We start from the raw sequence: 17,745 nt of genomic DNA, 5'->3' as shown, positions 1-17,745 counted from the left end.
GTGTGTGTGTGTGTGTGTGTGTGTCTGTGTGTGCGCGTGCGTGCGTGCGTACAACAATGAGATGATGATTATTACAAGCACACATCTGAACACTTGAATTTGTAGAGTGAGCTAGGTTCTGAATCTCTCCTGGCTCTAAAATGGGTCAGTGTCTGTCTGTTATCTAAACAATGATTCCAAATGCTCTGCTCTCTAAACTCATCTTCCTTCCTTTTCTTTCTTTCTGTCTCTTCTGCTGCCTGTATGTCTTCCCTCCATCGTCTCCTCCAAACAGGACTTTCAACCCAGCGGACTACACAGCTAACTCTGGAGCGCCCCGACAGGATACATGGGAAACAGATGGCAATGAGGCTGCAGAAGGAACTGGTGAGAGTGTGGCGTTTATTTAAAGTGGTCGTATCATGCTCGTTCTAGCTCTATATTTTTTATTCTGGAGTGCCACTAGAGTAGCTTTTTATGATTCACAGTTCAAAAAAAAAATCTTGATTAATTTTATACTGGCCCTTTATGCAGCCCCTCAGTTCATCCTTTGTCTGAAACAAGTCACTTTACCTTGTTTTAGCTGTCTCTTTAAGCCCCCTAAAAGCCCACTGCTTTCTTCTGATTGGCCAACTTCCGGAAGCCTGCCAAGGGGAAGCGGGGAAAAAGAGCTCAGTGGGGAAACAGAGTTCGATACAACACCGGTGTATGAGGTTCCGTAAGCAAACTATAAAGCTACTAGGCAACATAATTTCTTGTTCTTGATTAGAAATGGCAACTTCTCAAATCCATCCGTACATGTTTGAGCCAAAATACGATCTTGAATATGAGAGGGGACATCACTAACATCCGCAGCAACAAAGATTAAAGCAGGACGTCTCTGGTAAATGTTGTTCATTACCTGCTTTCAATCACAAGCCGTATATAAAAATGTTTCTATATATGCCCCTGTTAATCGTTGTACGTGTGGGAAATGCGCTAAAATGCTGATTGAAGTGGAAAACATCTGCTATCAGGAAATAGCAAAGGTTCGTAGCTTGTAAAACGCTATTCTGCTGTTGCCAAATGACTATAGTATCTCCCTGCATCGTCGGTACATTAAATGCCTTTAATACTACTCAAGTAGACATTTTTGCGAGAACGTGTACATTTACCAAGAAGACTGTAGTTTGACAGGCAATTGGCTTGGAATATCTTCGCTTGAGCATAACTGCTTTTGGTATTATAAAAATTGTAGTTAATTGCTTATTACTTGAAAAATTTTCATGTTTTGGCAGATGGTGCCAATTATCTGGCAGTTGTGAAAATAACGCCATGATTTTGAGTGGATAAAGTTGAAATAAAGGCATGTAATCTGACTGCTCAGTGCATGGCTGAATTGTTTTGTGCAAATTGCCATTAGCTCCCTAAATAACTTCAGCTTGTTTTTTGGGGGGGGGATTTTTTTCTGCCCTTTTTCTCCCTACTTGTACAGTGGTGCTTGAAAGTTTGTGAACCCTTTAGAATTTTCTATATTTCTGCACAAATATGACCTAAAACATCAGCAGATTTTCACACAAGTCTTAAAAGTAGATAAAGAAAACCCAATTAAACAAATGAGACAAAAATATGATACTTGGTAAATTATTTATTGAGGAGATTGATCCAATATTACATATCTGTGAGTGCCAAAAGTATGTGAACCTTTGCTTTCAGTATCTGGTGTGACCCACTTGTGCAGGAATAACTGCAACTAAACGTTTCTGGTAACTGCTGATCAGTCCTGCACATCGGCTTGGAGGAATTTTAGCCCATTCCTCTGTACAGAACAGCTTCAACTCTGGGATGTTGGTGGGTTTCCTCACATGAACTGCTCGCTTCAGGTCCTTCCACAACATTTCGATTGGATTAAGGTCAAGACTTTGACTTGACCATTCCAAAACATTAACTTTATTCTTCTTTAACCATTCTTTGGTAGAATGATTTGTGTGCTTAGGGTCGTTGTCTTGCTGCATCACCCATGTTCTCTTGAGATTCAGTTCATGGACAGATGTCCCTGACATTTTCCTTAAGAATTAGCTGGTATAATTCAGAATTCATTGTTCCATCAATGATGGCAAGCCATCCTGGCCCAGATGCAGCAAAACGGGCCTAAACCATGATACTACCACCACCCTGTTTCACAGATGGGATAAGGTTGTTATGCTGGAATGCAGTGTTTTCCTTTCTCCAAACATAACACTTCTCATTTAAACCAAAAAGTTCTATTTTGGTCTCATCCATCCACAAAACATTTTTTCCAGTAGCCTTCTGGCTTGTCCACGTGATCGTTAGCAAACTGCAGATGGGCAGCAATGTTCTTTTTGGAGAGCAGTGGCTTTCTCCTTGCAACCCTGCCATGCACACCATTGTTGTTCTGTGTTCTCAACAACAACACACAACTGATTACTGTAATCAGAAGCAACTGTAATCACAAGCAGTTACACAACTGATTCTAGTAGTCAACCAATAGTCTTTGCTAAGGACCTTGATTTAGAGACTCGGGTGTATGGCTGCTTGGTTGGAGCAAGGACCTGCGCCCACACCGACCCTTTCTGGATCATGTTGCACATACTTGGAGGCTATAAAAGCTGCTCACATTTACGGATGCTGTTTGGATGCATGTTGATGCACATGTGAATAAGTTAATGATTGTAAATCACATTTCAGTGGCCTTACGCATAAGAAATGGTAGCGATTGTACAGAAAACGGCTTGTGTTCTATTATAACAGGTGTCTGAAATTGAGATTTGACCAGAAATGTAAAGTGCTTTAAGTGGCTGTTGCAGCTAGAAAAGCGCTACACAAAATACAGCTTGATTGATTGATTCTCCTGATGGTGAACTCATGAACATTAGCCAATGTGAGAGAGGCCTTTAGTTGCTTAGACGTTACCCTGGGTTCCTTTTTGACCTGGCTGACTATTATACGCCTTGCTCTTGGAGTGATCTTTGATGGTTGACCGTTCCTGGGGAGGGTAACAATGGTCTTGATTTTCCCTCATTTGTACGCAATCTGTCTGACTGTGGATTGGTGGAGTCCAAACTCTTTAGAGATGGTTTTGTAACCTTTTCCAGCCTGATGAGCATCAACTACATTTTTTCTGAGGTCCTCGGAAATCTCTTGTTCTTGTTATGATAAACTTCCACAAATGTGTTGTGAAGATCAGACTTTCATAGATCCCTGTTCTTTAAATAAAACAGGGCACCCACTCACACCTGATTGTCATCCCATTAGTTGAAAACACCTGACTCTAATTTCACCTTCAAATTAACTGCTAATCCTAGAGGTTCACATACTTTTGCCACTCACAGATATTTAATATTGGATAATTTTTCTCAATAAAAAAATGACCAAGTATAATATTTTGTCTCATTTGTTTAATTGGGTTCTCTTTATATGCTTTTAGGATTTGTGTGAAAATCTGATGATGTTTTAGGTCATATTTATGCAGAAATATAGAAAATTCTAAAGCGTTCATAAACTTTCAAGCACCATTGTACTTGGCCAATTACCCCACTCTTCCGAGCCATCCCGGTCGCTGCTCCACCCACTCTGCAGATCCGGGGAGGGCTGCAGACTACCACATGCTTCCTCCGATACATGTGGAGTCGCCAGCCGCTTCTTTTCACCTGACTGAGGAGTTTCACCAGGGGGACATAGCGCGTGGGAGGATCACGCTATTCCCCCACTTCCCCCTTCCCCCCTCAAACAGGCACCCCAATCGACCAGAGCTACTGCAGCGACCAGGACACATACCCACATCTGGCTTCCCACCCGCAGACACAGCCAGTTGTGTCTGTAGGGACACCCAACCAAGCTGGAGGTAACGCAAGGATTTGAACCGGCAATCCCTGGGTTGGTAGCCAAGGGAATAGACCGCCACGCCAACCAGACGCCCCCACTTGAGCTTAATTTTATGCACCCATTGTCTGCACTGAAACTATTTACATGCCTGGCATGCATGCATGGCTGATGTTGGCCCGAAAAAGAACAGTATCCAATGTTGTCTGGTGCTTTCTTGTTTAGGAAAAGTGAACGAATCTAAAATCCAGTATTGAACTGTGTCTAGTTCAGGAAGCAGCCCTTGGTAAAATGAAGGGGACGTAAAAGGTTGGGGTTGTACAGCTGAGGAATTCTACCCACTGATTCTTCATTTCGTCTTCTTTTGGAAGTCCATACAAAGGGAATTTCCCTTCGCACAGAAGAAAGCGGCGTCTTCTCGGCATTGCGATATGCACTAACCAAACTCTTTCCGGTGTTGCACCAAAATCTGTGACCTATCTGCTCTACCAAACTTTGTTTTGGTGGGGGTGGGGGGTTAGGGTTAGGGCAAACTAGCTGCTACATGGACATTACGAAAATATGTTGCGTAGTGATGTAGATAAGTAATGGAAGAAAATGCTGGACTACAAACAAGCCATTTCAGGCAGTGTTTTCTGTTGAGAGAATAACTCCTTTTGGCGTGGACTTTGGGTTTTGTAACTCTGCAGATGTTTTACATGCACCTCCCAGCTATATAACACACTAAATAGAAGGGGAAAAACCCTAAAAGCATGATATGAAATCTTTAACATGGAGCACAACGAAAGAAATCCATGCTCTAGTATTGTTGATATGTCCCTCAGTTTCCCTGGGGTGACTTGTTTGCAAAGAACTTGGTGTGACTTTGTGTGAATGTTCTCAACACTTATTAATTGTCTTGTTCTTCTTGTTAGGAACATGGAGAGGCAATCTGGAAGATTGGGCTTCAGAAGACTGGAATGAGGATGTAAGGCGGTGCTTTATGGTCTGATAAGAGTCAAATGCCTTTATTTAAAGCTATTGTAGGTAACTCTATAGACACGATTTTGTCATATTATCTGTCAATCTATACATACACACACAGACCGTTATCCATCAAGTAAGTGTCCTGTGTCTCAATCACCGGTAAGTAGTGTCCTGAAAGCACAAGCTAGTCCGATACTTTGGAAATTGCAATCTTTAAAAATACTTCACCTCTAAGTAAAATGTTGCTTCACAGCAACAATTGTATAAATGGACTGCATTTTATATTGCACTTTCCTAACTGCAACAGACACTCAAAGCACTTTCCAGTTAATGCCTCACATACACCCACGCACAAATGCACTCATACACCGATGGCGTTGTGAAACATGCAAGTAACAACCAGCTGTGTGGGAGTGGTTGGAAGTTAGGTGCCTTGCTCGTGGACATTTCAACATTTTTGCCAGGAGGAGCTGAGGCTCGAACTGGCAACCCTCCAGTTGCCAGACAACCTGCTCTATCTCCAAGCCACTGCTGTCCCCATAACTTAAGAGATTTGCTGAACAGTATTTTTTTTTTATGTATAGGTTTACAACTGCACTAAATTTTACTGTCTTGACATTAATGTGGATCTTGGACAGAACTCGTCACACAAGGTTCCACCACAATTTTTAAATGGCTATTTTCACGAATACTTTGCCTATAGTAAATAAGACAGTACTTCACAACGACAGTGTTGGACAAACTCAAGATTTCACTGAGGAAAAAATATTTTTTATATGCAATGACTATAGGTTTTGCCAGTTATGTCGAGTAAACTCATTTATCACATGAAGCTGGATTGGAGGGAGGGGTTGCGGGTGGGAAGGAGGAAGCAAAGTGAGGTTGGGGGGTGGGTTTTGTGGGGTGGGGGTGTTACGTCAAAATTGCTCACTTCTCCAAAGTTACGTACAGCAGCTTCAATATGCTGTAATGTTTCATAATTTAGAGCTTAGTTCATTCTTCAATAAACAAGCAATATTTCCAGAATTTTTTTCCCCCTGAAGTTGTATTGACCTCTATCAGGCTTACTGGCTTTTCAGTTCAGTTTCTCAAATTTTTTGTTCCCTGCTTTGTTGTCTTTTCCATGACGTTAGCTGATTGACCACCACACAGTCGCCACAGTTTCACCATCTAAAGAGTCTTATTTTCCCCTAGTTGTCTGAGACCAAAGTGTTCACTGCCTCATCTGCTCCAGCAAACCATAGCACACCTGGACAGAAGTAAGATAAATTTGCAATAAATACAACATAGTTGCCAAAGATTAAGCTACATGTGTACAATTTACTTTTTTTATTTTTTTAATTTATGTTGTTTTCTTTGTCCTGCCCCCTGAAACCTCTGCCTTCCCCAACTTCACCCCCCGCACACCCCACCTCCAATTTGTGCCTCCTCCTCCAACAGTGTGGACCTGTCTAGCCTACTCCCCAAGGTGGGAGGACTTGCAGGGGCATCAGTGGATACCGACCTGGGGGCTATCGGGGAGAACCCCTCGGCCGAGGGTTTGGGCCAAAGCCTGGTGTTCACCAACTCCCACCACAATGGACGCACTGCCACACACAGCTACGCACATGCCGCTGCCAACAGCTATGCCCACGCCGCCTCTGCTAGTACCACCTATGCACCATCCGCGCTGGTGAGATTGCAAAGACACACAGACTAGAAAGAACATTCACACTCACAGTTATGTACCTACACACTCAGTCCTATGCAGATTTTTTAATGCTGCTGCCTGTAGCTGCTCGCCCACTGCCATCATAGGTTCCATTCCGTGTGGAGGCACATGCTTAGTATGACAGCATAGTGCTTACACAGGCAACACAATATGCACTATTCAAACTAATACTGTGTATTGTAGTGTACATGACATCACAGCACTGCATTGCAGCTTTACAATACTACTTTCAAATAATTTGAAAGTGAAAACAGGCACATTTCTTTTATTACAGCATAGGACTACTTAAAAAAAATAACCCGGGACACACTGTAACAAGAAAAATGTGTTTCTAGTGGGGTTCAATTTTTTTCTTGCTTCAGTTTTTAAAATGCACTGTTTGAAAAAGCTTACTGATTGCAGTGTCAGAATTTTTAGATGCTGAAGAGTGTATTGTAGTATAGCCCACTCTCTGAATAATTGGAAAACAGTTCTATCGCTTACATTTTGCATTTAGTCATTTAGCAGATGCTTTTAACCAAAGCGACTTTAAAGAGTCAGCAGATAATTTGAATGTTATCAGCTAGCATCTTATTATATTGCTCTCTCATGGCTCTCTTCTACCCTCCATCCCGGTCTCCATCCTAGTCCTCAGTCCTGGGGTCTGGTTTTGGCTCTCTGAATGCACCAAAGCCCAACCCTTCCTCTGACATCAGGATACCAGAGCAGCTCAATGGGCTCCGGCTCAGCCAAAGAGCCAATCAGACGGTCATCTCCACAGGCAACAGTAGCGTTGTCAAAGAAGCAGGGCCACCCCCAGTTCAAAGTCCCGCCCCTGTTTCCTCTTCCCCTCTTGTAGAGGTCAAGCCTCAGAGAGTGGAAAATGGCCCTGTTGCTGCACCACACTGTGAGTTTCACTTATTTTTTCCCCCTTTTAAATATGAGCAATTGCATTGTTTTTCCAATTTATCACTCTTCTCTTGATAGGCTATTTCGTGTTGGTGTAATTTGTATTGGCTTAACATTGCAGACATGATTAGTTTGTGTAGATCATGATAAATTCCAGAAAGTTGAATCAGTTCATCTGGGCACAACGTTTAGTGGGAGAAATGTTAAATCACTCATCCGAGTGACTTTGTCAGTCTTAACTGACTGCAGGTGTCCCCCAACCTTATAAATAGTACAGTTGCATAATGACCGATACCAACAATCGGTTTCATATGCAAATTGCCGTGACCATTAATTACAATGGCCATGTGTACTATTCACAGAGGATTGGGGAATAGTTGCAATCACAGCATTGTAAGATGGTGACAGATTTACTCTTACCACCCCCCCGGTTCAGGGATGGTCATTCCCTCTTCACATAGATGACCTCTTTGGCTCCCTATTCAAACCTGCATTCCTCCCTATCAAGGATGTGCACATCCTCATCCTTGAAAGAGTGGCCACTGGCCTGTAGATGGGTGTAGACCATGGAGTCCTTGCCTGATGAGGTAGCGCTTCTGTGTTTTGCCATCCTCTTGGCCAACGTCTGTTTGGTTTCCTCGATGTACAAGTTATGGCAATCCCCGGGGCACTTAACAGCGTACCCTATATTGCTCTGTTTGTGCCAGGGAGACTCGATCCCTCGGGTGGACCAATTTCTGGTACAGCGTGTTTTGGCCTTGCCCAGAGCTGCCTCCTCGGGCGGTCTGACAGGACGTGGAAGCAGGGCAGGCTAAGCTAACTGCTAGCCCATGCAGACCAGCAGTTCTTATAACACCGAGAGATGGTCTGGCGGCAGCCTCACCTGGCGTTGACTGTGGTGTTTTGATGTCGTCATGTGGAGTGCGGGGAGGTGTGTTGAGGGTGTCTGCCTGGGAGAGCTGGTGCTGGATCGGCTGGGAGAGCTTGGTCTGCTTCGTCTGGTGGGCTCAGGGACCACAGCCCCTACTTGGAGCTGCACCCGAGGAGGAAACACCCGAGGAGGAAGCTAACTGCTAGCCCATGCAGACCAGCAGTTCCAACAGTCATCCTGGCTGGTGTTCGATCCCTTGGACAGTGATTTTTTTTGTTTAGTTTGGATATACGCTTTAGTTTGGATATGTGTGTTCTTGTAGTTTTTGGATGTGTTTTTGTCTTTGTGTTGTACTGCTGGGGGAAATGGCATTTCATTTAATTTCATGTATGCAAGTACATGAAATGAAATGACCAAGTGTTCCTGATTCCTGAGTATGAGCAAATGGCGCATAAGATGGCAGACTGCATCTGACATTCATTCTCTGTTGCAGACAGAGCGGGATTACATGTAAGAGCCTGCAAATGAAATCTTTTGTCAAGGGCCATCGAGCTAGCAAGATTCTCCAGAAGGCACAGAACCAGCTTTGGTTTATGGTAAACATCAACAATCAAATGTCCCCAATCACCAATTGCAATTTCACAGTCTAAAAAGGCTAACCCGTCATTTTTCAAATTCTCCCTGGTAAACTTGATGTGGTTGTCCGCCAAGTTAATGTGATCAAGGAAATGTGGTACGTCATGAGATGTAATTTTAACTCAGGTGTCATCCACAAATCAGAACCAATGGCTAGGTGGTGTCCCTGGGTAGGACATCAGATCCCTCTTTTCCACTTCCTCCATATACAAGTTGGCCACTATTGGTGAAACTGGTGAACCCATAGCACACCCGTGCTTCTGCCTATAGTACTGCCCCCTGTATGTGAAGTATGTGGACTGAAAAGACAGCTTCAGGAGCAGACACAATTGGTCAGTGTTAAGGGTGGTCCTGTTGCAAAGAGTGGGGCCATCCTGTAATATCATACAGGCTACTGCCACTGCCTCACCATTTTGTCGCCATTTTATAATGCTGTGATTGCAACTATTCCCCAATCCTCTGTAAATAGTACACGTGGCCATCGTAACTGTAGTTACTAGAACAACCAAGGCTGTCATTTTGACGGTTTTAGATTTTCAAAGTTTAATAACTTTGGGGGTGGGGGGGAAAGATAAAGTCCTGCCGTTCCCTGAATACCCCTAAAATTGCATATATTTGCATTAAAATTACCTTTAGATCAATTGCACAAAAAAAGTTATGATAAGAGCTACCTAAAATGACCATGAATGGTAAAAAAAAAAAAAACGGCTCGTAAATTGCGCGTGATAGTGCACATCATGTCACTATGATGTGTGTTGGTCGCATCATTTCCTACGAGAAGTTCATTGCTCTGTCCTAGAAACACACTAGCATTCTCCAGTGCAGAGTAATAGTCTACATTTGATTTTTGATGATTTCAAACATGTGTGGGTACAGCTGCTGTTTCAGATGCACCATGACTACCACCGAGGCATTGCAGTGTTTACAGGCTTTGGACAGCGCTGATTTTAAATTGTTTGAAAAATAATATTAAGTTGTTTAAAGGTTAATTTTGGTGTCAGTCGTTTCTTAACACTAGATGACCGGGATTTCACTCCTACCTAAAACGCCCATGGGCAGTTAAGATGACGTTCAGTTTTTAAGCTATATTCTGTCAACATAAATACCCAATTGAGATATTAATATATTGCATATGTTAGTATGTCTGCTAAGAAACGACTGACACCAAAATTAAAATTTTAACAACTGTAATACTATTTTTCAAACAATTTAAAATCGCCGCTGTCCAACGCTTGTAAATACTGCAATACCTCAGTGGTAGTTATGGTGCATCTGAAACGGCGTCTGTATATGACAGACATGTTGGCAATAATCAAAAATCAAGTTTAGGCTATTACTCTGCACTGGAGAATGCTAGTGTGTTTCTAGGACAGAGCAATGAACTTCATGAAGGAAATAATAATAATACATTTTATTTGTGGGCGCCTTTCAGAGCACTCAAGGACACCTTACAGAACACAGTTAAAAAAAAAACAAAAAAAACAAGCAGCACTGTATCAGACAGCATAAAATCAAAACAAAGCAGGGTAGACAATAAAAAGTTAATACAACAGATAAGTATAAAATCATCATCTGCACAAAACTCAGTGAAGCGTGGATCAGACTGAATATGCCAGTTTGAAAAGGTACATTTTGAGATGGAATTTGAAGGTTGAAAGAGGGTCAATGTTTCGAATGTCTTGTGGGAGAGAATTCCATAGGCGGGGGGCAGAATGACTGAAGACTCTAGTCCCCATGGTAGTCAAGTGGGCCAATGGTGTAGTGAGTTGGAGAGCAGAAGAGGATCTGAGAGTACGGGAGGGCATGTGGATATAAAGGAGTTCAGAAAGATATGTAGGAGCTAGGTTATTAAGGGCCTTAAAGGTGAGAAGCAGTATCTTGAAGTCAGTACGGTATTTAACAGGGAGCCAATGGAGTTGCTGAAGAACAGGAGTGATATGATCTGTGGAAGGAGTTCTGGTCATGATACGGGCAGCTAAATTCTGGACCAATTGAAGTTTATGAAGACACTTGAGGGGAAGACCAAAGAGGATAGAATTGCAGTAGTCAATACAGGACGATGCGACCAATACATGTCGTAAATAGTGACATGATGCACACGATGACGTGCAAATTATGCACCATCATTTTGACGGCTCATGGTCGTTTTAGGTAGATCTTATAACTTTCTTTGTGTGGAATTGATCTAAAGCTCTTTTTAATGCAAATATATGCAATTTTAGGAACACTCACTAGGAACACTAGGAGGGTTTGTATCTTTTTTTTTCTTCATAAAGTTATTAAACTTTGAAAATCCAAAACTGTCAGAATGATGGCTTTGGTCGTTCTAGTGTTAATAGTCACAGCAATTTGCATATGTAACCGATCGTTGGTTTTGGTCGTTATGCAACTGTGCCATTTATAAGGTTGGGGGATACCTGCAGTCAGTCTAGACTGACAACGTCGTTTAGTTGAGTGATGAAACTTTAATCCCAATAAGCTTTGTGTCTCGATGAACTGATTCAACTTTTTGGGATTTCCTTATCTGGATTATTGTGCATGCGTCAAGGACATCATGATAATTCACATTTAACAGTACTGATTATAAGAATAATATTGCAGTGAATTCTACAGATGCTAGGCAATAGGTTACCAGGCTTATTCTTTTACAGGCTAAAGGATAGTGACTGTTTTAATGTTAGGACCAACATTAATTGGCCAATAGATGATCACTCTTTATCCCTTAAAGAAGTAGAAAATATAACATGTAACCATGCATGGTTTGGTAAGCTATAATATTGGGAGTCTGTAAGAAAAGTTTAAGGTTTTGTTTATAACCATTCATAAAAAAGTTGTGAGCGATTTTGTATCACTGATTCCACTGAAGTCTGCTGGAAGAGCAATGCATGTTGTTACATAGGTTCAATGCTGAGAAACTCCACTGGTGCAGCTCTTCAGTACAGAAGAAGCAAAGCACATAAGCCAAAGGGCAACGAGTGTAAATTAGACTAACTGTGTGGGAAAATGGTGTAAAAAGTGGTTGATGTAATGGCCTGCGGTCCAAGTGCTTCAAGTCTTACTAGAAGACTTGCTGACCTCCAAGCATTTATGGAAACGGGTGTTCTTGAGCTGTTAAAGTTTCAATGGTGGCATTCATGAAATCATCGATGATTGTGGAATTCTGCTTAAAAACGGACTTTCGGAGACCAATATCTTAGTTAGGAGATAAGTTATTATGAGCTCTTGATTTTCAATCATGTTTACTTTTCCCTTTTAAATTTTTTTTAACAGTGTTGTTAGATATAAATCTCTTGTACCTTGAGATTATTAGAAACATAATAGACAAAGCATGATACAAGCATGATATGAATTGTCTTTGCCAAGCCATTTATCTTAATACGTTTGTTGCAGTATACCGATGGAGGTCTTTAAAGGGAAATTTCATCGATTGTTTTGTGTATGTGCAATCAGTATTGATGAGTAATGTACAAACCCCAATTCCAATGAAGTTGGGACGTTGTGTAAAACGTGAATAAAAACAGAATACAATGATTTGCAAATCCTTTTCGACCTATATTCAATTGAATACACTACAAAGACGAGATATTTAATGTTCAACTGATAAATTTTATTGTTTTTTGCAAATATTCACTTATTTTGAAATTGATGCCTGCAACAGGTTCCAAAGAAGCTGGGACAGGGGCAACAAAAGACTGGGAAAGTTGAGGAATTCTCAAAAACACCTGTTTGGAACATTCCACAGGTGAACAGGTTAATTGGAAACAGGTGAGTGTCATGATTGGGTATAATAGGAGCATCCCCGAAAGGCTCAGTCGCTCACAAGCAAGGATGGGGCGAGGTTCACCACTTTGTGAACAACTGCGTGAGCAAATAGTCCAACAGTTTAAGAACAATGTTTCTCAATGTACAATTGCAAGGAATTTAGGGATTTCATCATCTACAGTCCATAATATCATCAAAAGATTCGGAGAATCCAGAGACATCTCTGCACGTAAGCGGCAAGGCCGAAAACCAACATTGAATGCCCGTGACCTTCGATTCCTCAGGCAGCACTGCATTAAAAACCGACATCATTCTATAAAGGATATTACCATGTGGGCTCAGGAACACTTCGGAAAACCATTGTCAGTTAACACAGTTCGTCGCTACATCTACAAGTGCAAGTTAAAACTCTGCCATGCAAAGCGAAAGCCATATATCAACAACACCCAGAAACGCTGCCGGCTTCTCTCGGCCCGAGCTCATCTGAGATGGACTGACGCAAAGTGGAAAAGCGTGCTGTGATCTGACGAGTCCACATTTCAAATTGTTTTTGGAAATCATGGAAGTCGTGTTCTCCGGGCTAAAGAGGAAAAGGACCACCCAGATTGTCATCAGCGCAAAGTTCAAAAGCCAGCATCTGTGATGGTATGGGGGTGTGTTAGTGCCCATGGCATGGGTAACTTGCACATCTGTGAAGCACCATTAATGCTGAAAGGTACATACAGGTTTTGGAGCAACATATGCTGCCATCCAAGCGGCGTCTTTTTCAGGGACGTCCCTGTTTATTTCAGCAAGACAATGCCAAGCCACATTCTGCACGTGTTACAACAGCGTGACTTTGTAGTAAAAGAGTGCAGGTACTAGACTGGCCTGCCTGCAGGCCAGACCTGTCTCCCATTGAAAATGTGTGGCACATTATGAAGCGCAAAATACGACAACGGAGACCCCGGACTGTTGAGCAACTGAAGTCATACATCAAGCAAGAATGGGAAGGAATTCCACCTACAAAGCTTCAACAATTAGTGTCCTCAGTTCCCAAATGCTTATTGAGTGTTGTTAAAAGGAAAGGTGATGTAACACAGTGGTAAACATGCCCCTGTCCCAGCTTTTTTGGAACGTGTTGCAGGCATCAAATTCAAAATGAGTGAATATTTGCAACAAAAAAACCCCCAATAAAGTTTATCAGTTTGAACATTAAATATCTTGTCTTTGTAGTGTATTCAATTGAATATAGGTCGAAAAGAATTTGCAAATCATTGTATTCTGTTTTTATTACGTTTTACACAACGTCCCAACTTTATTGGTATTGAGGTTTGTAGATTTAAGCATTAAAGTCCTCACTGTTGAGGACTTCAATTGGTCTTGTCTTACTCAGTCTTTCCCACAGCGCCTACATGTACCAGAATGCATTGCTGCACAATAGCTTCTGTATCATTGTCCATAAAATCTTCTGCACAAATTGTAAGACATCATTTCCACCATCGTAAATGTAGCTTAGTCGAGAGAGCAAGGGGTTTTTTTGAACATCATGTATTAGAAACCCTGCTAGCCTGTAGTTTTTCCAGCCACCAAATGACATGATACGTCACTTGACAGCCAGAGAAAACTGTTTCACTGCCGCCCCAAAGATACAGAAACAATTGGGAATAACTTGGTGTTTTTCATGTGCTATCCCTGTCGCCGATAGACAGACGTAGGGTTGAAAATTGGTGAATCTTCTCTTTAACCATACATTTTCATTTTTGCACACTTTGTTTCCATTCTCCAGTGGAGCTGAAACTACAGCCAGAGCCATCCGCAGTGCTGAGCCAGCTGGCTCAGAGGCAGCAACAATCCTCCATCCTTCCCACTGCAGAGCCCCTGGTGCTGCCCCAGGCACATGCACCACAGGTCCCCACACCACCAGGTAGTGGAACTGCACTATTATTTAGTTGCTTTTTAGTTTTGGCACTACTTTGTGGCATCATTGAATCTTAGAGCTTCACCAGTATGCTAGATGTTGCTCTACAAACTGGACCATTATTTATGTTATTGTAGTCGTTGTATTTTGAACAGAGTATTGCATATTGAGCCATGTAATGATCTGAACCCACTCCTCAGGTCATGAGTCCTCCCTTCCCCTTGCCAGAGAAGGCGTCTCCCCTGGGGGGAAGCCACCAGGCACGGAGACCCCAATCTCAGAACCTCCACAGAGGCAGATAAAGACACAGAGGCGTAGAGTACCTCTTCCTTCAAAGGTAACGTCTGCTTGTGTTGTCAGCAGTACAACTACCTGGTCATACCCAGAACTGCTTGGTTTCCTTCTTTTTCTTATCAGCGAACATTCAACTCATGAACACAAACGTGCCTGACTTGTCAGAATTCCATCATGCATCATTTAATGGACATTGCACCATGGTGCTGTTAAAGAAACAATCTAATTGATAAAAATTGCATGAAAACAAGTCTTCAGAAGTGATCTTAAAGTACAGGCAGAATGATGTTCTAATTATTAGTGAAATCAGAGCATTCTGATATGTTGAAGACCTGATTAAATTATCGACACCGGTTTTCAAGATCTTGATGGGTTTTCTCTCACTGTTATATACTGTTATACTGTTATAACCAGCTATGTGATATGGTTTGGAGATGGTAGCACTGACAAAAAGACAGGAGGCAGAGCTGGAGGTGGCAGAGTTGAAGATGCTAAGATTTTCACTGAGAGTGACAAAGAAGGACAGGATTAGGATGAGTATATTAGAGGGACAGCTCAAGTTGGACAGTTTGGAGACAAAGCAAGAGAGGCAAGATTGAGATGGCTTGGACATGTGTGGAGGAGAGATGCTGGGTATATTGGGAGAAGGATGCTGACTATGGAGCTGCCAGGGAAGAGGAAAAGAAGAAGGCCAAAGAGGAGGTTTGTGGATGTGGTGAGGGAGGACATGCAGGTGGCTGGTGTGACAGAGGAAGATTCAGAGGACAGGAAGAAATGGAAACGGATGATCCGCTGTGGCGACCCCTAACGGGAGCAGCCGAAAGTAGTAGTAGTAGTAGATGGGGTTTTCTCTCACTGTATGGCTAATCAGAAGCAGCTTATCAAGAACAGTGGAGTAATCCCTCTGACTAGATGTGACGTCACTCCATGGACATCTTTACCAGAAAGCTTCATTGAGTTTTGTGCTGATGATTTTATACTTATCTGTTGTACTAACTTTTTATTGTCTACCCTGCTTTATTTTGATTTTATGCTGTCTGATACAGTGCTTGTTTTTTTGTTTTTGTTTTTTTAACTGTGTTCTGTAAGGTGTCCTTAAGTGCTCTGAAAGGCACCCACAAATAAATTATTATTATTATTAACAACACACCAGTCTGAACAGCACCTCTGAGTCTGACACAGGCCATTTACAATTTTATGATTCTTCTCCCTTTAAGGATGTGTGTGCATACAGAAATGAATGGAACAGCCTACCCAAGATACATTTGGGAATATAAAATAATATACGTTGATATTTGATGAGATTATTAAAACATTTCAACAAATTACTTAAAATTTCCAAAAAGTTTTATGAATATTTTTAGAAAATTGTTGCAGTGAGAACATACACTCTTGGCCATTGACACCAGCACTAACAATATGTACAAGGCTCAGCGTTTTCAGTTTTTATTTTTCAAAGCCATCCAGCATGCCGAATTTTCGCCACAAGGGGACACTGTTACATAACCTCACATGAACAGGAATATTTTTTGGGTCCGTGGAAACATAAAATCCGGGTGAAAACCAGTTTAAACCGAGCTGCTGCTTTTAAAAAAAAATCTGGGTATTTTTCGGTGAAAATCAGTAAAAACCGAAAACGCTGAACCTTGAATATGTAATAGTTGGTGCTTAATTTTTATACCATTAGGTCCTGCAACACAAAGGGGAGTCACAATGTGTCATAACATCGCTACAACACACGTTGCAGTACAGTGGCCAGTAATACTGATCATACCCACTCGTTGTCCTGGTCACAGAGGACATGGTGGTGTTTTATTTTCATGATATAGGTACAACTTTAAATGTCTGTTATAATGATGGCTGATTCTAATTATTTATATATATATATATCATGGCCTGGCAAATTTTGAAAACTTTTTTTTGGAACTTTTTTTAATTGATTGGATTATGTTTGAATGTTGTTAGGATCATGTTCGGGCATTGTTAGGATCATGTTAGGGTCTCCCCTATGGCCTTGCCAAGCCATTGATTATTTTTTATTGCAAACTTATATTGTTGCCTTCAAACACAATCCACTTACTACAACCAACCAATGAATGGATTGTGGACCACAAAAATGCCCAGATGCTTGGTCTAGGCTTCCATTTGCCTACATGAAAACTCACAGTGTAACAGCAATCACCCTATGACCAAAGTGGATTACCTAACCGTTCACAAGCAAATTCATACATGTTCACAGATAACTCAAAACTAAAAGGTTAGGGTGGTAGGAACGTGCAGGTTCTGTCTGTGTCTGGGACTGGAGAGTGACTGAGCAGTGTCTGTGTCGCTACTCTGGTACAGCTGTAATCACTCAGGATGAACTTTTTGATACTGAAATGAGTCTTAAGTCGCCTTTCCAAGTGAATATGTGTCAGCTGAATTTCAGTGTGGTCATTGTGATGGCCAAAAAACAGTTGTATTTGTTGACTGTAACCAGGTTCGTTGGGATTTCTGGATTGTGCAAATGAGAGCCTGGTTTGCGAAGTCTTCCATGAAAATAAATGTTTATCTAAGCTAATTGAACTGGGCCACCAGATTGGGCCATATGTCAAACTTTTCCTACCGGCCACCATCAGCCGAACAATTGGCGATTGCCGATATATTCGTTGCCCCCCCCTTTTTTTTAAGTTCTCCAAAATTAGTACCATTCATGAGCAGCTAGCCTCCGCTAACAACATGCAGACTGACTTACCATCAGCAAGTGCCATGAAACTGCCCCCATCCACTGTCCTATGTGACTCAAGTCTTCCAACTGAAAATCACATTTTTTAACTTATTACTAAGTCTAGCACCTCCACATGTCACCTAGATCCAAACATGCCTGCCATCTTATCATCCCTGATAACCTACATCATTAACTCCTCTCTATCCACT

General features: G+C 41.8%; 1 protein-coding gene across 5 annotated transcripts in view; it reads left to right on the top strand.

Moving 5' to 3' along the window:
• LOC130108205 (ubiquitin-associated protein 2-like) overlaps positions 1–17,745 on the top strand; it is a 65,084-nt gene that overhangs the window by 19,979 nt on the left and 27,360 nt on the right. For all 5 annotated transcript variants that reach the window (XM_056275089.1, XM_056275081.1, XM_056275097.1 and 2 more), the window contains exons 8-14: positions 275–366; positions 4,716–4,768; positions 5,962–6,026; positions 6,208–6,439; positions 7,106–7,364; positions 14,404–14,541; positions 14,736–14,872. In XM_056275089.1, coding sequence (XP_056131064.1) covers positions 275–366; positions 4,716–4,768; positions 5,962–6,026; positions 6,208–6,439; positions 7,106–7,364; positions 14,404–14,541; positions 14,736–14,872 — 976 coding nt within the window. The remainder of the gene's footprint in view (positions 1–274; positions 367–4,715; positions 4,769–5,961; positions 6,027–6,207; positions 6,440–7,105; positions 7,365–14,403; positions 14,542–14,735; positions 14,873–17,745) is intronic.

Source organism: Lampris incognitus, chromosome 1, assembly GCF_029633865.1.
Source record: "Lampris incognitus isolate fLamInc1 chromosome 1, fLamInc1.hap2, whole genome shotgun sequence".
NCBI lineage: Eukaryota > Metazoa > Chordata > Actinopteri > Lampriformes > Lampridae > Lampris > Lampris incognitus.
This window is presented reverse-complemented; position numbering and strand designations above follow the sequence as displayed.